Source organism: Scyliorhinus torazame, chromosome 3 (assembly GCF_047496885.1).
Source record: "Scyliorhinus torazame isolate Kashiwa2021f chromosome 3, sScyTor2.1, whole genome shotgun sequence".
NCBI lineage: Eukaryota > Metazoa > Chordata > Chondrichthyes > Carcharhiniformes > Scyliorhinidae > Scyliorhinus > Scyliorhinus torazame.
Genome location: NC_092709.1, coordinates 155270089 through 155292689, shown reverse-complemented (window position 1 = coordinate 155292689; position 22601 = coordinate 155270089). Strand labels below are relative to the sequence as shown.

Below are 22601 nucleotides of genomic sequence, written 5' to 3'. Positions count from 1 at the left end.
CTTCCTGATGTCTTCGGTCATCAGGGAATTTTATGTACCTGTCCGCGATGGCGTACAAGGCGTCGGTCACGGCCCTGATGCACCTGTGGACCAATGCCTGTGATATCCCGGATAGGTCCCCGCTCGGCGCCTGGAAGGAACCGGTCGCATAAACGTTTAGGGTCACCGTCCCCTTGACGGAGACTGGTATCGCGTGTCCTCCAACAGTTCCAAGTGGTGCGAGGTGCGCCACGAGGTGGCATATCTGTGCGACCATCTCCCTGCTGAACCGTAGCCTCCTCCTGCATGTGATGTCCGTTAAGGCCTTGAACGACATTCTGTCATGGTACACCCTCGGCCTTGCTGGACGCCTGTGGCGTGCTGGCACCACCATCAGTGGCTCCTCCTGCTCCTCCTCTTTCCCCCCCCCCCCCCCCCAAGCACTTCCTCTGCATTCCTCTCCGTCGGGGGTCAATGTTCCCCTCGGCATCCCCCTGTACATTCGGGTCCTGAGCGCCTGCGGCCTGCGTGGTGACGACGGGCCACTCCGCGGCCATCCCCTCTGCTGCACCGGCAACCACTGCATCTGCAGTCACTGTGAGCCGTCTGACTCTACTCTGCGGGATGGCAAACTCCAGAGCTGCGGCTCCAACCACGGCAGTAAACATCGCTGTCTGGTTGGCATACATGGTGACCTGCAGGAGGGTGGTGGGGGTCAGAGAAACAACATGTTTCACGGAGGTTCTTCCACACCTCGCCAGCCAGGTTGCATGGGATACCTGTGTGCCCCGGTGGGATGGTCGCGCTGCAGATAGGCAGCCAGCCTAACACCTGGTCACTGTCTGCGTCCAACGGTCAGTTCACACCATTCTCCTCACCAGTGTGCCAGTCACCTGTGCCCATCAGCCACACGACAACCTGCGGCTGTGTCCTCGTCACCGGGATAGACGATACCATCCACTCTCCCTCACCCCCCCTCCCACCTGCACACTCTCCCTCACCCCCCTCCCACCTGCACACTCTTCCTCACCCCCCTCCCACCTGCACTCCGCTACCTCACCCCCCTCCCACCTGCACTCCGCTCCCTCACCCCCCTCCCACCTGCACTCCGCTCCCTCACCCCCCTCCCACCTCCACTCCGCTCCCTCACCCCCCTCACACCTGCACTCCGCTCCCTCACCCACCCCCCCCACCCACCCTCCCACCCCCCCGTTGGCCGCAGCCTTCTCGGGGAAGCCGACCCGGTTTCCAGGAGCTGCGGAACAGTCCGCTCACCTCCTCACTGCTGAGCATCAGCCAGCACGACTGGCTGACAACTTTAAATAGCAGGTGTGAACGGTGACGGCGTGAACTGGGGTCACGCCGTCGGGACTTCGGCCCATCTGGGCCTGAGAATAGAGGGGGTGGCGGAGAATCGCCATTTTTGGGTGTCTCGGGCGATTCACCGGACTGTGCCACGCAGAACTAGATAGAGCCGGTCTCGCTGCTTGGGTGCATCGCGGGAGGGCGTCGGACCGGCCTCGCGGGAACAAATGGCGCCCCAGGCGATTCTCCCAAACGGCGCGGCATCGGAGAATCGCGCCCAAGGTGCCTCCTTGTTTGTCCAATCTAAAATCAATAACTAGAAACTTGTATTACAAATGTCCATTTTAAATTGATAATAGGTTTCTTTTACAAGTGCAGAAAATTCCAGCTGTGGACACGAAATGTGTATTCGCGCGCGCACACACGGTAGTATTAAATTTAAGCGAACTAGAAAAACATAATTTAGGAAAAAATGGGAAGGTGGGATTTTAAATGTCACCAACTATTTCAGTGTCAGTGACCCATGTCCAACCTGCTGATCTTCGCCTGCGATTCACTCTGACAGGTGACGGGCCGAATGCCCGCGCATGCGCGCCCGCTCGGGAGCCCAGACGGTCACATGACGGCAGTGTTTGTGGGTTTTTTTCCCCCCTCCCACTTTTCCTCCCGTCAGAAGATGGCGGCGGTGCCGGAGAGTGGGGATAACAGAGAGAGTGGGGGACGGAGTTCTGAACGCGGTGTCCACCGGGCAGAAACGCTGGGCTTTTACGAAGCAAAAGAAGAGTCCAACAAACACGCAGGTCAAAATCGGAACCTGTCAGGTGAGTGCGGCAGACCTCCTCCCCCCCCCCCCCCCCCCAACTGGCGGAATGGTTGTGGCTCGCGCGCGTCTTGTTGGTGTGGGTTGCTCGCCCGAATCGCGGGCCTTGTGTCAGTGGAAGCGCTGCGAGCAGCTGGGAGACGGGACGGAGCGGAGCGGGTCGCGCGCAGACCAAGAGAGTGTGCCGCGGGCGCTCTGCGTCCCTGACGCGGTTTCGCTCCTGAGTCTGGCGAAAGCCGTTGGTATTCCAAGCGCTGGTGTTGGCCCGCGAGCTCGGACCGTGCGCGGATCACCCAGGCGGCTCGAGCCACCCGCCCAGTGTCAGCTGTCAACGTCCGTCTGTCAACTGGGCGCGAGGGCCCACCAGTTGGGGCGCGCGCGGCCCCCGGGGGGGTGGGGGGGTGGGGGGTGGTTCCTCTTTGTTCTGTCAGCAGTGACACTCGCTGCACAGTCTAATCCCAGGCGGACTGACAAGAGGCATGTTCCCTGTGTGTGGGGGCCACCTGTTGTTCTGCTCCATGAGATGGAGGGAGAATTACTTGTATTCCGATGACTGTTGCAGGCTTACGGGAAATATTCCATCACCTTCAGTCATGAGGACAATTCCTTGCTTAAAAGTTATTCATAAAGAAAAACATGGGAGTGTTTATTTCTGCTGGGGACCTGCGCGTGTGCGCGCGGCCGTTCCACTCTGACACGTTAAGTATACTCTTGGTTTTACAGTCAAAGTCTAATGTTAAGCCACAGTTGTACTGTCATTTGAAGGCTTGTCTGTTTTGATCACCAGCATATTCATAATTGACAGATAACTCCTGGCACTTAGTTGGACTTTACAAATAAGTTTATTTCATACTTTCTAGACATAATACACAGAAACATACAAAGAAAATAGAAGCAGTAAGAAGCTATTTGGCCCTTCGAGCCTGCCCCGCCATTCATTATGATCATGGCTGATCGTCAAGTTCAGTATGTTGATCCGGCCTCCTTCCTCCCCCTCCATTCCCTGACCCCTTTAGCTGCAAGAGCTATATCTAATTCCTTCTTGAAATTACACACATCATCTAAACCACTGAATTGATGATAATTTTTTTTTAATAAGCATTTTATTGAGGTAGTTTGATAACAACAAAATAAACAATGTACATGAAACTATAAACATAGTGCAAAAGCCGTCTCCCTTCCTTACAGGTCCCACCTTTATTAACCCCCTACTCTCAGCTAAACTAACCCCCCCCCCCCCCTTCTTCTGACGATTAATTTTCCGCAAAGAAGTCGACAAACGGTTGCCACCTCCGGGCGAAACCTAACAGTGACCCTCTCAAAGCGAACTTGATTTTCTCCAAACAGAGAAAGCTAGCCATGTCCAGCCAGGTCTCCGACTTCGGGGGCTTTGAGTCCCTCCAAACCAACAATATCCGTCTCCAGGCTACCAGGGAAGCAAAGGCCAGAACGTCTGCCTCTCTCCTGGATTCCCGGATCTTCCGACACCCCGAAAACCGCCACCTCTGGACTCGCTGCCCCCCTTGTTTTTAACACCGTGGACATGACATCTGCAAACCATTGCCAAAATCCCCATAGCTTCGGACATGTCCAGAACATGTGGACATAGTTCACTGGTCCTTCCGCACATTTTGCACACCTGTCTTCCACCCCAAAGAATCCGCTCATCCGGGCCACTGTCATGTGAGCCCGATGAACGACCTTGAATTGTATCAGGCTGAGCCTGGCACATGTTGTTGACGCATTGACTCAACTCAATGCGTCCGCCCATAGACCATCCTCTATCTCTCTTCCCAGCTCCTTCTCCCACTTGCGCTTCGGCTCTTCGATCTGCATCTCCTCTGACCCCATAAGTTCCTTGTAAATGTCAGAGTCGCTCCCTTCTCCTACCCACCCTCTGGAAACTACCCTGTCCTGAATCCCCCTTAGCGGTAGGAGCGGGAAGGTTGACCCCTGTTTAGGTAGGACGTCCCGCACCTGCAGATACCTGAATTTGTTTCCCCTCGCCAACCCAAACTTCTCCTCCAGTGCCCTCATACTCGGAAAGCTCCCCTCTATAAACATATCCCCCATCCTCTCAATCCCTGCTCTCCGCCATATCCGGAATCCCTGATCCATGCTTCCTGGGGCAAACCGGTGATTATTACAGATTGGGGACCAGACCGATGCTCCCTCTGCTCCCACATGTCTCCTCCATTGCCCCCCCCCCCCAGACTCTCAGGGCTGCCACTACCACCGCGGGGCCGGTGGAGTACCGTGCCGGCGGGAATGGCAGAGGCGCAGTTACCAACGCCCCCAGACATGAAGCCACCTCGATACGCTCCCATGCCGACCCCTCCCCCACCACCCACTTCTTGATCATGGCTATATTCGGCGCCCAGTAATAGTTACTAAAATTTGGCAGCGCCAGCCCGCCGTCTCCCCGACTCCGCTCAAGCATTACCTTCCTTACTCGCAGGGTCTTGCCCACCCTCTCCCCGACTCCACCCAAGCATTACCTTCCTTACTCGCAGGGTCTTGCCCACCCAAACGAAGCTAGTGATCACTTTGATGACCCGTTTAAAAAAAAGACCGTGGAATAAAGATGGGGGAGACACTGAAATACAAACAGGAATCACGGGAGGACCGTCATCTTCAAAGTCTGCACCCTCCCATCAGTGACAACAGAAGCGCGTCCCATCCCCCAAAATAGTCCTTCATTTGGTCTACTGGTGGGGCCAGATTTAATTTATGCAGCCGGTCCCATTCCCGCGCCACTTGAATGCCTAGGTACCTAAAGCTTCCCCATACTAATCTAAACGGCAGGCCCCCCAATCGCCTCTCCTGTCCCCTAGCCTGGACCGCAAACTTCTCACCTTTCCCCATATTTAGCTTATACACCGAAAACCGGCCAAATTCCCCATGAATCCTCATGATTTCTTCCATCCCTTCTATTGGGTCCGATACTTACAGAAGCAGGTCGTCGGACCCCCCCCCGGACCAGCCCCTTGGGGCTCTATAGCTAGTGCGAACAACAGTGGGGAGAGGGGGCATCCCTGTCTTGTCCCCCGGTGCAGTCTAAAATTGTCCGATGTTGTCCTATTCTTCCGTACACTTGCCACAGGAGCCTGATACAGCAATCTGACCCAGTCAATAAAGCCCCGCCCAAATCCGAACCGTCGCAGTACCTCCCACAGATAATCCAATTCTACGCGATCAAAAGCCTTTTCTGCATCCATTGCGATCACTACCTCCACCTGCCTACCTTCTGGGGCATCATGATCACATTTAACAACCTTCTTACATTGGCCATCAACTGCCTACCCTTTTTTTTATTTCAAAAAATATATATTGTATTGACATTTTTCAAACAGAGATTTTCCGTTTTTACAACATAATAAAGGAATATGCATTAAACGTTATTTAAATAATATATTAAACTACCAACAAATGAAATAAAAGAGATAGACAAAAAGCAAATATCAAATATCAACAACTGGCAAAAAACCAAAAACACAGGATAATACCCCCCCCTCCCCCCTGGGTTGCTGCTGCTGTCTTTTCTGTTTTTCCATTATCGTTCCGCGAGATAGTCAAGGAACGGTTGCCACCGCCTGGTGAACCCCTGAGCCGATCCTCTTAACGCATATTTTATTCGCTCCAGTCTTATGAACCCTGCCATGTCGTTTATCCAGGCCTCCAAGCCCGGGGGCGCTTCTTTCCACATAAGTAGAATCCTACGCCGGGCTACTAGGGACGCAAAGGCAGAACGTCGGCCTCTTTCGCCTCCTGCACTCCCGGCTCTTCTGCAACCCCAAATATAGCTAACCCCCCGCTTGGTTTGACCCGGACCCCCACCACCTTTGAGACCACTCTTGCCACACCCTCCCAGAACTCATGCAGTGCTGGACACGACCAGAACATGTGGGTGTGGTTCGCCGAGCATCCCGAGCACCTCCCACACCTATCCTCCACCCCAAAAAACCTGCTCAGTCTTGCTCCCGTCATATGCGCCCTGTGTAGAACCTTAAATTGAATCAGGCTAAGCCTGGCACATGAGGACGAGGAATTTACCCTGCTTAGGGCATCTGCCCACAGCCCCTCCTCAATCTCTCCCCCCAGCTCCTCTTCCCATTTTCCCTTCAACTCCTCTACCATCGTCTCCCCCTCGTCTCTCATCTCCCTGTATATTTCCGACACTTTACCTCCTCCAACCCATGCCCCCGAAATCACTCTATCCTGGATCCCTTGCGTCGGGAGTTGCGGAAATTCCCTCACCTGTTGCCTCGTAAATGCCCTCACCTGCATGTACCGGAAAGCATTCCCTGGTGGCAACTTATATTTTTCTTCCAATGCTCCCAAACTCGCAAACGTCCCGTCCACAAACAGGTCCTTCAGCTTCCTAATTCCTGCTCGCTGCCAACATTGAAATCCCCCATCTATTCTCCCCGGGACGAACCTGTGGTTATTCCTTATCGGGGACCACACCGAGGCACCCGTCACTCCCCTGTGTCGTCTCCACTGCCTCCAGATCTTCAAGGTCGCCACCACCACTGGGTTTGTGGTGTACCTTTTCGGGGAGAACGGTAGCGGCAACTGCCTACCCTTAACAAACCCCGTCAGGTCCTCCCCAATAACGTCCGGAACACAATCCTCAATCCTGGAGGACAAACTTTTGGCCAGCAATTTGGCATTCACATTCAACAGGAATTCGGCCTGTAGGACCCACACAGCTCCTGGTTCTTGTCCCGCTTCAGAATCAGCAAAATCGTGGCCTGTGACATCATCGAGGGCAGCACCCCTCTTTCGCTTGCCTCATTGAACATCCTCATCAACACCGGCCCCAATATCCCAGAGAACTTTTTATAAAACTCCACTGGGTACCCGTCCGGCCCGGGGCTTTACCCGACTGCATGGCCTTCAGACCCTCCACTATCTCTTCCAACCCGATCGGGGCCTACCAGCTCCCCGTCAACCTTTGGGAAATTCAGCCCCTCCAAGAAGTGCCTCATCCCCTCCAGCCCCGTAGGGGGCTCCGACCTGTACAGCATACTGTAGAAATCCCTAAACGCCTTTTTCACCCCTGCTGAATCTCCAACCAGGTTCCCATCTCCGTCATTTACTTTCCCTATCTCTCTGGCTGCTTCCCTCTTTCTAAGCTGCTGTGCAAGCATTCTGCTGGCCTTCTCTCCATGCTCATAGATCGCCTCCCTCGCCTTTCTCAGCTGCTCCACCGCCCTCCCTGTGGTTAACAAGCTGAACTCTGCCTGTAGCCTCGCCATTCCCTTAAAAGCCCTGCCTCCGGGGTCTCTGCATACCTCCTATCGATCTGTAGTATCTCCTTTACCAGGCGGTCCGTCTCTGCCCTGTCCACCTTCTCCTTATGGGCCTATATCGAGATCAGCTCCCCTCTGACCACCGCCTTCAGTGCTTCCCAGACCACCGTTGCTAAAATTTCCTCCGTGTCGTTGACCATAAGGTAGTTCTGAATACATTTCCTCAGCCGTTCGCACACCCCTTCGTCAGCCAAAAGTCCCACATCTAACCTCCATTGCGGGCGGTGGTTACTGTCTTTACTAACCTGCAGGTCAACCCAGTGCGGAGCATGGTCTGAGCTGTGATCGCTGAGTACCCCGTGTCCACCAAAATAAAGAAATCAATCCGGGAGTACACTTTATGGACGTGTGACTAGAAGGACAACTCCTTCACCCTCGGCTGCCCAAATCTCCACGGATCCACCCCCCCATCTGCTCCATGAACCCTTTAAGTTCCTTTGCCATTGCTGGCACCCTGCCCGTTTTCGAGCTTGACCGGTCCAAGTCAGGGTAACTGTGTTGAAGTCACCTCCCATGACCAACCTGTGCGAGTCCAGGTCCGGTATCTTCCCCAGCATCCTCTTTATAAACTCCACACATCCCAATTTGGCGCATACACATTTATTAATACCACCTGCACCCCCTCCAGTTTCCCACTGACCATAATGTACAGACCTCCCACATCCAAGACAATTCTATCCGCCTCAAACACCACCCGCTTATTGATCAGGATCGCGACCCCTCTAGTCTTTGAGTCTAGTCCCGAGTGAAAGATCTGACTTCCTCAATCTAATCTGGTCACTTACTCTAAGGTGTGTCTCCTGCAACATTACCACGTCCGCCTTCAGTCCCTTAAGGTGCGTGAACACACGTGTCCTCTTTACCGGCCCATTTAACACTCGAACATTCCAGGGGATCAGCCTAGTTGGGGGGCTCATTGACCCCCCACCCACCCCCGTCCTCCGATCGGCCATCCCTTTTTTGGGCCCGCCTCCAGTTCATGCTCCGCGCCTCCACCGGTCTGCCCCCAGGAAGCCTCTGCCCCCAACCTCCTCTCTGTCCCTTAGCCCATGTCCCTCCCTCGTCAGCAGGACATTTACCCCCCTCCTCCCCTCAGTAACAACACTCTGGAACCCAACCCCTTTAATAAACCGAACATATGCACACCCCCCACTGCGCTTCCGAGAGCTAGCCCGCCCAGCTAGCTTGGTGGCCCCCATCTCTGGCGCCGGATAGTCTCCCACCTATTGTTCCCCCCTCCCACCCCCGCTCAGACAAACATACTCCAACATCAAACAATCCCCACACAATTGCCCGACAGAAAAACACCAAGATCTAAACAAGCGCACCTCCATCCGCTGACAGTGCAAATGAAAACCGTAACTCACTCAGCTCTACCGCTGGTCCCAAATCAATGCAAAAGGCATTACAAACAGCTTCCACACAACAAAAAATGAGAAACTTTTTTTTAAAAGAACAGAAAAACAAAAAAACCATGAACGTTGTAGCAAAGTTCAAAAGTTCTCAGCCCACCACCAGTCCTTTCCTTCGCGAAGCCCAGCGTGTCCTCAGGCGACTTGAAATAAAAGTGCTGTTCCTCGTGCGTGACCCAGAGACGGGCCGGATACAACAGTCCGAACGTCACCTTTTTCTTAAAAAGGATCGACCTAATCTGGTTGAAGCCTGCTCTTCTCCTGGCCACCTCCACACTCAGGTATTGGTAAACCCGCAGGATACTGTTGTCCAACTTACAGCTCCGTGTCTGCTTGCCCCACTGTAGAATTCGCTCCTTATCCAAGTACCTGTGGAATCTCCCCATCATTGCCCTCGGAGGGGGGGGGGGGGTCGGAGGGGGGGGGGGGGGGTCGGGCGGGGGTGGGGTGGGGTGGGGGGGGGGGTCGGGGGGGGGTCGGCGGGGGGTGGGGGGGGGGTCGGCGGGGGGGGGTGGGGTCGGCGGGGGGGGGTTCGGGGGTGGGGGTGGGGGGGTCGCGGGGGGGGGTCGGTGGGGGGGGGGTCGGCGGGGGGGGGGGGGGTCGGGTCGGGGGGGGGTCTCCCATTCGCGGCTTCCTCGTGAGTGCTCTGTGAGCCCTGTCCACCTCCAAGGGCCGGGAGAATGCTCCATCCCCCAGCAGCTTCTCAAACATGTCTGCGATGTATGCCCCAGCGTTCGCTCCTTTGGACCCCTCTGGGAGCCCAACGATTCTCCAGTTCTGTCGGCGGGACCTATTCTCTAGGTCCTCCACCTTCTCTAGGAGCTTCTTCTGCTGGTCTCTCAGCATCCCCACCTCCAACTCCACCGCAGTTTGGTGTTCCTCCTGCTCAGCCAGCGCCTTCTCTACCTCTGGATCATAAGACCATAAGACATAGGAGCGGATGTAAGGCCATTCGGCCCATCGAGTCCACTCCACCATTCAATCATGACTGATTTCAACTCTATTTACCTGCTCTCTCTCCATAGCCCTTAATTCCTCGAGAAATCAAGAATTTATCAACTTCTGTCTTAAAGACACTCAACGTCCCGGCCTCCACCGCCCTCTGTGGCAATGAATTCCACAGACCCACCACGCTGGCTGAAGAAATTTCTCCTCATCTCTGTTCTAAAGTGACTCCCTTTTATTCTAAGGCTGTGCCCCCGGGTCCTAGTCTCCCCTGTTAATGGAAACAACTTCCCTACATCCACCCTATCTAAGCCATTCATTATCTTGTAAGTTTCTATTAGATCTCCCCTCAACCTCCTAAACTCCAATGAATATAATCCCAGGATCCTCAGACGTTCATCGTATGTTAGGCCTACCATTCCTGGGATCATCCCTGGGATCGCCCGATCTTGGGCGTCCAATCTACGCTCCAGCCGCTCAATTGACTCTTTTATCGGGTCCTAGCAGTCTCGTTTCTGCTTAGCAAAGCCTTCCTGAATAACTTGTATCAGCTGCTCCCTTGACCGCTGGGTCGACAAACCAGAGGTCCGGACCTCTGCCATGCTGTCTCCTGCTGCAGCTTCAGCCCAAGCCTTCTCTGTCTTTCTGTTTCTGCCTTTATGAGCACTTTTAGTCCTTCTCTCCGTGCACCAATGTGGAATTTCAGTACACAATTGCCTCTGTCATCAGTTTTACAATTCAAGTCCGGTACAAAATCGGGGGAAAAGGTCCACAAGTCCGACCAGAGCGGAGCCACCAAATGTGCGACTTACTCCTTCATAGCCGCCACCGGATGTCCGAATTGACGATAAGTTGACAAAATATCTGAACCTATTTGTATTGAGATAACCATGTAAACTGCCCCCTCCCCACCAATTTGGCCATAAAGTGTCCAGCTACTTATACATTATCCAAACAAGCACTTGGGTCAAGCAGCATCTGTGGAAAGAGAGCAGTTAACATTAATGTTAACTGTTATTCACTCCACAGATGCTGCAAGACCTGCTGACTTTTCACAGCATTTTTTATTTTATTTCAGATTTCCAGATTTTGACTGGAATATCATTTTCCAAATTTGTGGCTTTCCTTGGTCTAAATATGTATTTGCAGCTTAGTTACTTGGTAATCCTCAATATGAAATTCTTGGTATTAAACTAAGTATCTTTTTCATAAAGGTTTTTTTCTTCATTTCCAAAGTAGATCGCTTAGAATTTTTGTATTTTACTAACTGCGTATTGTCTCCTGAGTGGTCAAGATTTATTTGGTAATCATATTCGTATACCAGCCATTCAGCTTTTTGCCTTCTAATAAGTAATTATTTAGCTTCTCTTGTACTTGCACAGGAAAAGCTGACAAAAAGTAATTTGGTGGTAAAGACTAGAGTGAAAAAGGCTTTGACTTTTAGCTGAGTATGGTTTGTTGAATAACCTTTCTTTTATCAGATTCAATAATCATCATTACTAAGGTTAAACATTTTCCAGATAGCTTGCATTTCCTCATGCCAAGCACAAAAAGCCAAGGTTATCAGTGTACAGAAATGTGAACATAGGCAGGAAGTATTTGGGAGATGGCCTACAAAATATGAACAATAAACCTCTAGGGCATGATTTAACAGAAGAAATTCGGTGTCCTTTAGTATACGATTGGCAAGGTGTTTCTCGACAGCCGTGGTGGCGAGATTGTGGCCCGTAGTTAACGGCACTTAGTACCGCAAATGAGCCCCTATGAGCTCCTCCCATTATTGGCTGCCTCACCATCTTATTCACCAGACTCGTGCCTCAGCAGCTCGCCGTTAACGAGGGGAGCTGCTTTCAAGCACTTCCTCGGCACTTACTCCCAGTCCACACACAAGCAATGCTGTGTGCAGACTTGATCCTCGCTTTGGCTATGCCAATCTGGCCAGGCCTCTTGACGCTGTCGATGGAAGATGGGGAATCCTGTTCCCCGTCGATGAAAGATGGAGAATTCTGTTCCCCCGAGGAGGTCGGAGGGCCAGCAGCAGAGTTACCAATACTAATACCGCTTGGGAGGCAGTGGGAGCAGCTGCCAATGCGGGCAGCATGACGAGGAGGACCGCTGTACAGTGTAGGAGCTGCAAAGATAAGTTCTCACTTCTGCCGGCAACCCTTCAAATTCCCAACACCCCCATCCCCCAAATCACTGGCTGACACCTCGCACTCTCCCCACATCCAATCTTCGTGCTTGTACTTCAGAATACCCTGGCACCCACCAGCACAAACCCTTCATGTCCAGTTGTGCTGCCCATACATGTCACCTGCTTTCGACCCTCGTGATCCGTTAAGCACACGGGCTCACAAAGCCCTCCCTATGTATCTGCAGGAGAAGATAGCCCATAATAAGTGGAAAAGGGCCAAGCTCGGGAGCGAGCGGGCGGAGTACCAGAAATCTGAGTCCTCACCCCCTATGAGGAACGGGCCCTGGAGATCACGGGTTTGACCGAGCAGAGAGCAGTCACCAATCGCGAGGTGGGTTGGCGCCGCAGAGGTGAGTATCCACTGCCTTTCACCCAGATGACTTCCCAAGGACACCACCATCAAGGCCTCACAGTTATCACACCCACCTTCCACCAGCGCAGAGACACTGACCTCGGTGAGCGACATTAGTAGACAGGCTTCTGGTACACAGTCTGGTGGGTACCACGCAGTTGGTGATGCACATCAGGTGGAGGCAGGACATCGAAGGGAGTCAGCAGTTGGAGGTCTGCTGGATCCTAGGACTGAGCTGCGTCCAGGTCAGATGCCGAGCCTCTGGACAAGGTTATCCCAGAGCTGATGTACATGGTAGGACACAGCCATGAGATTCAGGATGGGATCTCAGCGCGTTCCAGCAGTGCTTAGCCGATTGGAGGAGTCCCAAAGGCTATGGGAGCAGCCGATTATGTTGATAATGCCTGGTACCAAGCCCAACACTGCTAGGGTGGCAACCACGGAGGGATGCCTGGAGCACAAGGTCAGCGTCTTGAATTGTGGTGTCCCAAGGTATGGCTCAGTCCATGAGGACCATGGCAGAGGGCCTCGACATCATGGCCAAGTCGATGAGGGACATGTCCCAGACACAGACGGGCATTGCTGAGGCACTCCTGAGCATGGCTCACTCACTGATGAGCATCGCTGAGAGTGTTGACACCATGGTGCAGACAACGGAGAAGCGCCAAGACTGGCAGAGCCAGATAACGTAGAGGCCTCTGGAGTTCCCTTCAGCTGCTCCTCAGTTGCACGGAGACCCCCATGGCCCTACAGGCGCTGTCAGGGAGGAGGAAGCACTGGAGTCCAACCTGAGGCCTGCCACCAGGGAGATGACGGCAGTCTCCAGTTCTCCTGTACACCCCCTCCCTCCTGACATCGGTACATCTCGAGGACGACCGGCAGAACAGGGTGGCTTAATAATAATCATCATTTATTGTCACAAGTAGGCTTCAATTAAGTTACTGTCAAAAGCCCCTATTCGCCACATTCCGGCGCCTGTTCGGGGAGGCCGGTACGGGAATTGAACCCCCGCTGCTGGTATTGTTCTGGATTACAAGCTGTTTACCCCACTGTATGGCGAATTCAGTGATACTAGTAATTCAGCCTGGACCTCCGGGTCTTCCCGGGTATGCCCGCAAGAGAATCAAAGGCCACAGGGTGCGAAACGCCTCCACCTCCGATGTGCATCCTGGGGACCCACCTAGATGTAGCAGTAGACCTTGTAAGACCAAGAAGAGAAAGGATAACTGATTGAGCACAGTCGGGGGTGGGGAGGAGGGGGGGCACTAAATCTGTAGCTAGGAGGAATGAAGTGTCAAATGTTCACAATTAAAACATGTTACACCTGATACATGTGAAGCCTCACAGTTAATCTTCACTATGGGCCTACCTGTGCCGTCACCCCAGTTTGACCTCCCCCTCTGTCCCCGGGCACAGTGGTCCAAGATCAAGTGCCCCCGATGCAAACCCTTTTAACAGGATGGGTGTGAGCGTGCTGTCAGCAGAAAGGCAGGAGTTAGACTTTGGCCTAAACTGAGGAGCGCCAGAGCTCACCTCACAGGAAGTTATCATCACTCTCCTACCTTGTATATTGACCCGCTAACAGTGCCGTCACAGGCCCACCACCCTGGGATAATGTTATGCAGACACTGGGAGGGTGCTACAGGGTGGTGGGGGAATGAGGAAGGAGGGGGTGAACTGACAAAGCCTCGGCCTATGAGAATCTGGTGAGGATGAGGACCTCTCTGGGCATGCCGGACCGTTGCTGCGCTTGTCCTTCCTGCGGCTCCTCCTGCGGGTCCTGCCTGGGCTCACCCTCCATCTCGACCTGGTCCTCCGCCTAAGATGAGTCCACAAGTCCTCCTACACGGGCTGCCAAGTCCGCAATGATATGGCACATGTGCTGCACTGTCTCTTTGTTGAGATGGAGTCTCCTGCGGCACATGCTGCCTGTCATTTTGAAAGACCAACGATGCCTGTAAACCTTGGAACATCGTTGGTGTCCCCCTCTAGGTTCCTCCTCGGCTTGATGGATAGCCAGGTCTTCAGACTGTGCGGTGGCCCCCTCCGTCCTGCGCCTTGTTGCTCTTATTAGCCTTAGTGTTATTAGCTCCGATTATGTCACCTTTGCTCACGAGTCGCCAGGTATCTTTTTGATACCGCCACGTGGTTCAAGCTCTAGTTATGATTAATAAGACAGCACACCGCTTAGTAAGATTAAAATCAACGGTCATTTATTAGGTACAGCAATAAATACTTACACAATAATCCTACTTTCTATATCACTACCTACCACTACTGGCCAATACTTAACTTTTGGGAATGGCCCACCAGGTCAGGGAAACGAATGGCTTATCGAATTGGGTCTGGCCTGTGGGATTCAAAAAGGCTGATACAGGTCGATGGCTAGGAGTCTCTATCGAGTAGCGATCGCTGGAGTCAAACTTACGGTTCCTGATCGATGGTTCTTGCGAAGGTTGCGAGCAGGAGAAGGGTCGATCTGAACTTGGCCCCTATTTTTATAGGGCCCAGGGGCTTCCTGCCTCTCGGGGCGGACCTTGACCCTGAGTCCCAAGTGATTGGACTTGTTCCCAATCACTGGGTTCGATATGCTCCAATAATGGGGCGATTCCTTGATCGGGGGGTGGTCGTTCACCTGTCTTTGTCTTGGCCACTGCTGGCGCCGAGAGGTCTGGCCCGGCATTCAATTGCTAATATGTTGCAATTGTTCCCGGGGATAGCCGATTAAACTGCAGATGTCTGTGTTGATGTGCTGCTAATGGTCACAGGTATCGATCTGGGCCGACTTCCCCAGAGCCGAATACGCTATTCTGTCTGCAGCTGTCCGTTTGTGTCCTGTTGGCTGCTTTTCCCATCAGCCTTTTCGGTTAGCCATTTTATATCGGGTTTTGGCCAAATTGATCGGGAATCAGCCATTTTAGGTGGCTACATTCCCTACTTGTGATCCTAGCGTGAAGGATCACCTAAATTTTGTCCTTTCCGTTCCCTGACTGGGGGGGGGGGGGGGGGGGGGGCGGGCGGGGGGCACCTCCTACATGGCCACTACTCTGACTCTAGCTATGCACAAAAATTTACCTAAACAATTCTTACGGGCCCTATGTCAGGCAGGGGCATGCATCTGCAAAATGAAAAACTTGGAACCTCTAATTTTACCTAAATACACTCATCAAGCATTGCATCATCCTATCTTTCTAAAACATACAACAACAATCATAACATTCAATATACTCTTTCCTGGTTTGGCAGTCAAGCTCAGGATCATACATTTTCTGTCGATTGGGGTTTTGCACATTTTTTTTTTTTATTTACAGAAAAACGCAAATGCATGTTTTTTTATTATTGTTTTATAGGTCGGGGGTCTGGTCATACCCGAATATAGGGGATCGGATCCGATATACCGGCGTTCGAGCGCGGTACGCTCTCCTTCTCCATTTGCGGAGGCGCATAGTCTGCACTGCACAGCAGAGTATCGCCAACGCTAACAGTGCTTCAATCACGTAGGACAGGGAGTACCAGGTTATGAACCTGGCACACCAGGAAGATGCAGTGTCGCTGGTGACTGGGCTTTGGGTACTGCGGGGCAGTGATACATTAACGGCAGGGGGGTTTGGAGTAATGGGGTCCGCGTTCCCGCGCAAACAAATGTCCAAATAAAATATGTTGAGCACGATGAACGAAGTCCTCATGGCTGTCCCCTTTCTTTGTCTTTCTTTGTGTTCTCTGTTTTCTCCGGTCCTGGAGCTTCTGGAGTTCTGTGAAGCAAGCATAGTATCTGTTACTACCTTGGTATAATATCCGGTATGTTAGTGTGTCTGTCCTTTTTGGGGCCAATTATACTCTTATAGTTGGTCACTATGTGTGACTCCCTCTATTTATTTATTTATTTTTCAAAACAAATTTTAGGACATGGCACACTTCCCAGTGAGGGACCAGTGCTGATTTACCATCCCAATGTTCTAGGATGTAAGTAGCATATGGCAGCAACCTAAAGGTCTGCAAAAAAAAAAAACTTTTTGAAATGAAAATGTCAAACGAGATGCGTATGGGCCGCGACGGGTAAGATTTGGATGGAGTCCCCGTGTAGGACGGCTACCAATGCCGTATCTCCCCTACCCGAGCGTGTTTAACCAACGGGGGGGGGGGGGGTCCCCAGGCAGGGCGGGTCTCACGCTGTTTCTCCACTGCCTGAGCAACCGACAAGAACGGGCAAAAATGTAGTCATCATGGTGAGGTTGCTGCTGTGATTCTACCCTCAAATCAGAACGGGCGTCTGACGAGAAGCTAGTTTCTCAGAACGGGCGTGTGGTCTGCTGACCAGGTATCTGCAGATAAGCTAGTACCGCTGAACAAGCGTCTGGCCGCGGTGGGTGTACAGTGAGAAACATTCTCCTGTCGGATGAACAACATTTAAACAAAACATACAAACAACATAAAACATCCTGCAGGTTCCATCAGGAAGGACAACACTTTTCCCAAGTGTTTCCTTTAAATCATCATGTGGACACCTCAGTTCTCTGTTGCGAACAGGGTCGCAAAGGGGTTGGCGGATTGGGGGTCTGACTCGAGGTCGTCCCATTCTCCCGGGTGCCAAACTCTGGAGTGAATTAATGTTGAGAGGGCTGCGTGGTGTGAGTTGGGGTTGCTTTCGTCGTTTCGGATGAGTCTGTAGGAGTTGTCGCGGTGCAAATGGGTTTCGTCGAGTTGTGTGGGGACAAAGTTGGGGTCGTCCGTGTGGTTCGGTGGTCGGTGGTGTGGTTTGTTTAGGAAAGTGATCATGAAGGGATCACTGGAGTCGAAATCGGAGTCGCTGGGTGTGGGTCCGGTTGTATGAGGATAGTAGGGAGGCGTGCTGTGGCTATCGTCATAGTCGCTGTCTCTGCTGCTGCAGTCTGTGGGCGTTCCGGGGCGGGGTGTAGATTTTAGGGGGTGCAGTCGGGGGTGAGTCAGTGTTTGGGTTGGTCTGGTTACGTTGGCTGTGGGCGGGGTGTGGTCTGCTGCGTCAAGCATGACGTGGTGGGCATGGTTTGACTGGGCTCCATAAGCCTTTAACTGGTTTATGTGAAACCACGCAGTCTTACCATTTGGGTATTTGATTTTATATACCGATGGGCTCACTTTATCCGTAATGGAGTACGGACCCGAGTATTTCGGAGACAGAAACGTGCTGGGGTTATACACAGACAACATCACTTGTTGCCCCATATTATACTCCGTTGCATGTACTGCCTTATCAAAACAGGCCTTGCTCTGTTTTCTTTTGGTGCCCAGTTTAACTGCGGCTGCTAACTGAGCCGTTTTTACATTCGCAACTAATTGCTCAACGGCTTTCTCGTGGGTGAGGGCCGTAACTTCAGGGCTGGTCAGGTCTAAACCTAACAAGTACTCTGTCCCTTTCATGGGGCGTCCGGTCATGAGGGTGTGTGGGGTGTAACCTGTGGAGGTGGAAACAGTGTTATGCAAAAACATCAGCGCAAAGGGGAGGACAGAATCCCAAGTGGTGTTGTTCTGCTGGACCATTTTTCGGAGGGTGGTTTTTAGGGTCCGATTCAAGCGCTCCACTATACCACTCGACTGTGGGTGGTACGCAATGTGAAATTTTTGGGTTATGCCAAATATCGTGAGGACGTTCTGCATGACCCGTCCCGTAAAGTGAGAACCTTGGTCCGATTCAATACTGTGGGGGAGTCCCCATCTTGTAAAGATGTGGTGGGTTAGGATTTTGGCTGTGGTTTTCGCGGTGTTGGTGCGGGCTGGAAATGCTTCCACCCACTTGGTAAAAGTGTCTATGACCACCAGAACATATTTATAGCCATTCCTGCAAGGGGGCAATGGACCTATAAAATCGATCTGGAGGTTAGTCCAGGGGCCGTTAACGGGTCGTGTGTGGCTGAGTTGTGCCTTTTTGGCATATCTATCTGGGTTGTTCTGTGCGCAATGAGGCAATTCTCAATGTAATGGGATACATCCTCCTTGAGATTTGGCCACCAACAAAGCTGTTTGAGGTGGGCTGTAGTGGGATCGATTCCCTGGTGTCCATGACCATCATGGAATAAACAGATTAATTGGTTCCTATCGTGCTCAGGAACTACATAAAGGGTGTCCTTTAACACCACACTGTCATGTGTGGTTAATGTATTTCTGAACCTCTTGTAGGAGGCTGGAAACTTCCCTTTCACGATCTCAGTGAGAGCGCTATCCTGCTTCTGGGCCTCTACTAGATCTTCGATCCTAGTCTGCGTGACCTGAACTGCACTCACTGGCGCACCCACTGGGGCGCTTTCGGGGGGCTTCCATAAGTACCCATGTCTGGATCCTGTCTTAGCCAGTGCGTCGGCTTTTACATTTCCGGGGGGGAGGAACGATGGTGGCTGCGGACTTTTATAATACCAAAAGTCCTGTCCTTGGCTTTTTGCAAAATATGGTGGAGTAATGGGGCTGAGGGGAGAGGTTTCCTATCCGCGGAAACAAATCCTCTTGTTTCCCAGAGGGGCAGAAATTCAGTGAGGCTGTTGCAGACGTATAGGCTGTCTGAATATATGTCTGCTGGGCTGGGGAAGGAATCTGGGTGCTCTATAATGTAGGCGATGGCCGCAAGCTCTGCTGCCTGCGCGCCTAAGTGTCCGGGTAATTTTAATGCGATTTCTTCGAGGACGCGTCCCTGCGCGTCCTCCACATAAATCCCACAACCTGTTATGCGTTGCCCATCCAGGACTGTGGAAGATCCATCCACATAGATCCTAATGGGACCACACGTGTCCGGGTGAGGGGGGCTTTGCGATGGAGTGGGTAGTTTTCTGGGGGGTGTTTTAGCTATAAAGGGGCCTGTATTATGGTGGGGTGAGATGATTTCACACTCATGGGGGGTTCCGGGGTACTGCAAATTGTCCGCTAAGTATGTGTGTGTCTTGGTCCGTTTGACTGTGATGTCCCGTCCTTGTAAGAGAAGGGTCCACCTAGCAGCGCGGATTTGGCTGACGGTGCCGTCTTTAAGTTGTCCGTCTAGTAAAAGTTGGGTGGGGGTGTGCTCGGTCAAAATGGTGATGGGGTTCAGTCCGGTAATGTATGAAAAGTACTGGACTGCCCAGAAAACTGCGAGCAGGTGCCTCTCACAGGCTGAAAATCCCTGCTCCACAGCATCTAGAATTCGGGAGGCATAAGCCACGGGTCTTAGCTGGTCATGCCGTTCCTGCAGGAGCACGGCTGAAAGGGTGCGGTCTGTGGTCGCTACCTCTATGGCGTAAGGGGAAAGCGTGTCTGGAACTTGTAGTGCGCGGGCAGCTATGAGCGCCTGTTTTAATGATTCCACAGCATCCGTATGCTGCGGAAGCCACTCCCAGGGGGCTCCTTTCTTTAAGAGGTCTGAGAGGGGTGCTGCCTTGCTGGCGAAACCGTCAATGTGGTTTCGGCAGTAACCAACCAGTCCTAAAAACGACCGGAGGGCTGAAACCTTTTTGGGAAGGGGCAATTTAGCGATCGAGTCAATTCTTTTGTGCTCTATCTCGCGTTTGCCGTGTGTGATAATAGTACCCAAATATACCACTTTTTCTTCCAATATCTGGGCCTTTTTGAGGTTTACTTTACATCCAATGGAATGTAATAATTCCAGGAGTTCGGACAGAAGCTCAATGTCTGCAGTAGTAGATCGCCTACATGCTGTACCAGACATTCGGGGCGAGAAAATTTCGCCAGTCCATTTGCTAGCTGTCGCTGGAAAATGGAGGGGGAGTTGTGGAAGCCTTGTGGCAGGCACATCCACGTGTACTGCTGCGCTCTGAAAGTGAAGGCAAATTTATACTGGTACACCTTTGCCAATGGAATGGACCAAAATCCATTACTGACGTCCAAAACCGTGAAATATCGGGCATGGAGTCCCTGTTTGAGCATGGTCTCGGGACTTGTTGCAACGGTGGGGGCTGCTACGGGGATGACTTTATTGAGTTCCCGATAATCAATGGTCAAGCGCCATGATTCGTGGGCAGCACGGTAGCATTGTGGATAGCACAATTGCTTCACAGCTCCAGGGTCCCAGGTTTGATTCCGGCTTGGGTCACTGTCTGTGCGGAGTCTGCACATCCTCCCCGTGTGTGAGTGGGTTTCCTCCGGGTGCTCCGGTTTCCTCCCACAGTCCAAAGATGTGCAGGTTAGGTGGATTGGCCATGATAAATTGCCCTTAGTGTCCAAAATTACCCTTAGTGTTGGGTGGGGTTACTGGGTTATGGGGATAGGGTGGAGGTGTTGAACTTGGGTAGGGTGCTCTTTCCAAGAGCCGGTGCAGACTCGATGGGCTGAATTGCCTCCTTCTGCACTGTAAATTCTATGAAACTAAATGATCCGTCGGGCTTTCTTACTGGCCAAATCAGGGCATTATTAGTTGAGGCTACCGATTTTAGGATGCCCTGCTCTAATAAGCTTTCTATAACCTTTAGGATTTCTCCCTCTGCTTCTAGGGGAAATCCGTACTGCTTTTGGGGTCTAGGGTCCGGTCCTGTTATTTGTACGGAGCCAGTCATCCGTCCACAGTCGTGCTTGTGGGTCGCAAATGCTGCCCTGTTCTTTTGCAGGAGTGCCCTAACCTGTCGGTCTGTGCTGAGTGTGGTGGGGTTGAACCAAAACTCGCCTACTGCGCTAATTTTGTTCATGTAGTCCCCTATGGTGAGCGTTGCGGGGGCTCTAGCGGATTTCGCCATCTTCCAGACACACTGGTTGACTGGATCGAAAGAGAGGTGGTGGGAATTCATGAAGTCGATTCCCAAAATGTGTTCTGCTGTTTGGGGCAGGTCGACTAAAACTACGGGGTGTTTTGTGTTAATGGTTCCGATTTGGATGGGTACAGGGGTTGTGATGTGTCCCTGCTGTGAGTGGCCTGTGAAGCCGCTGAGGGTGATAGTGGCTGTAGTGGGCCACGTGTCCTTACCAAGGGTGGAGGAATTTAAGGTGGTGCGGGACCCTCCTGTGTCCCAGAGAAGCTCGATCGGCTGTCCCCGAATTTTCGCTGCGACTACGGGTTGCCCTGACCTATCCCAAAGGGTATCGCAGACCCAACTGGGGGAGCCTGTACACCGTCAGTCCGTTCCGGTCAAGTCTGTCTGATCCGACCGGGCGCTAACGCTATGTATGGGCTCTGCCTTTTTCTTAGTGAGAGTGCCTGTCTGTTGGGCTCTCTGTGGTTTTTTAGGGGCATTGCATTCTTTGGCAAAATGTCCCAAATGTCCGCAATTGTAGCATTCTTGCGGTTTTGCTGGGGGGCTGCTCTTTCTCTCGTTTACCCAGGCGGGGTTGTGAAGAGTGGTTCTTACTGCCTGCACGTCTGCGGCGGCATGTTTTTCCTCGGGGGTTCTAGCGGCGGGTTTATTGTGAGCAGACTGTTCCCAAACGCGGGACAATCTTTTTACCACCCACTTCTCATTATGAGTCTCCTCCGAGGGGTCATAATTACTGCAGGCATTCTGTCCTGCTTCCGTGGCATGGGAGATAAGAGTGCGGGTCCATTTGGCCATATTGTCTGCGGACAAATGGGCACGGTCTACGTTTCCGAAAACGGCTTCAAAGTGAATCCACAAGCGTCCTGCGAACGCTGTGGAGTGTTCAGACTTCTTCTGTCTGCACTTATTTAGGCCATCTACGAGGTTACCCCGGTTATACCCGATCGCATCCAGGATCGCGGTATGCATTTCTGCAAGGGTGCCTCCTCTTACGTTCTGTGGGTCGGGAAGGGCTGCTGCTACCGATGGGTCTAAGCTTAGGACCATGAGCTTTACCTGCTCTTTCTCATCCAGGCCGTACGAGATCGCCTGGTGTTTGACGGTGGCAAAGAAATAGTGTGGGTCTGAAGCGGGGAGCAACGGTGTGATTTTCGCGCACGCGTCCCGTAATTGGGTCACTGTGAGGGGGGTGGAATATAGGAATTCCGCCTCGTCTGCCGTGGCTGTGCGGTGGGTCGTTACAGGGTTCATGGGAGCCTGAACTACCTGCTGTCTGGGGGCTGGAGGTGCTTTCCTCCTTTGGGGCTATCCCTGCGCACATGTTCCCTGAACATATCTCTGCGCTGTCTCCTGCAATTCTTCCCAATCAGGGCTGTCTTCCTGTTCTAAACTTTCCCCAAAGGTTTCTTGGAATCCTTTTTGGATAGAAAGCAGTGATTGCAGGTCTACAATTTGCTTCCGGCACTTTGCATGGTCTATAGTCTTTGTTCCGTGGTTGCAGCGTGGAGCGCTCTCAAGGCTGCCTTGAGATCACTACATTGCTTCTGTAGCGTCTCCACCTGCTTTTCTGTCTCTTT

General features: G+C 52.4%; 1 protein-coding gene across 2 annotated transcripts in view; it reads left to right on the top strand.

Annotated features, from left to right (window-relative positions):
- The first annotated feature begins 1928 nt into the window (after positions 1 to 1928).
- Positions 1929 to 22601, top strand: part of tapt1b (transmembrane anterior posterior transformation 1b) — a 191612-nt gene continuing 170939 nt past the window's right edge. For both annotated transcript variants that reach the window (XM_072496425.1, XM_072496424.1), the window contains exon 1: positions 1929 to 2105. In XM_072496425.1, the coding sequence (XP_072352526.1) occupies positions 1961 to 2105 (145 nt within the window). In that variant the 5' untranslated portion in view covers positions 1929 to 1960. The remainder of the gene's footprint in view (positions 2106 to 22601) is intronic.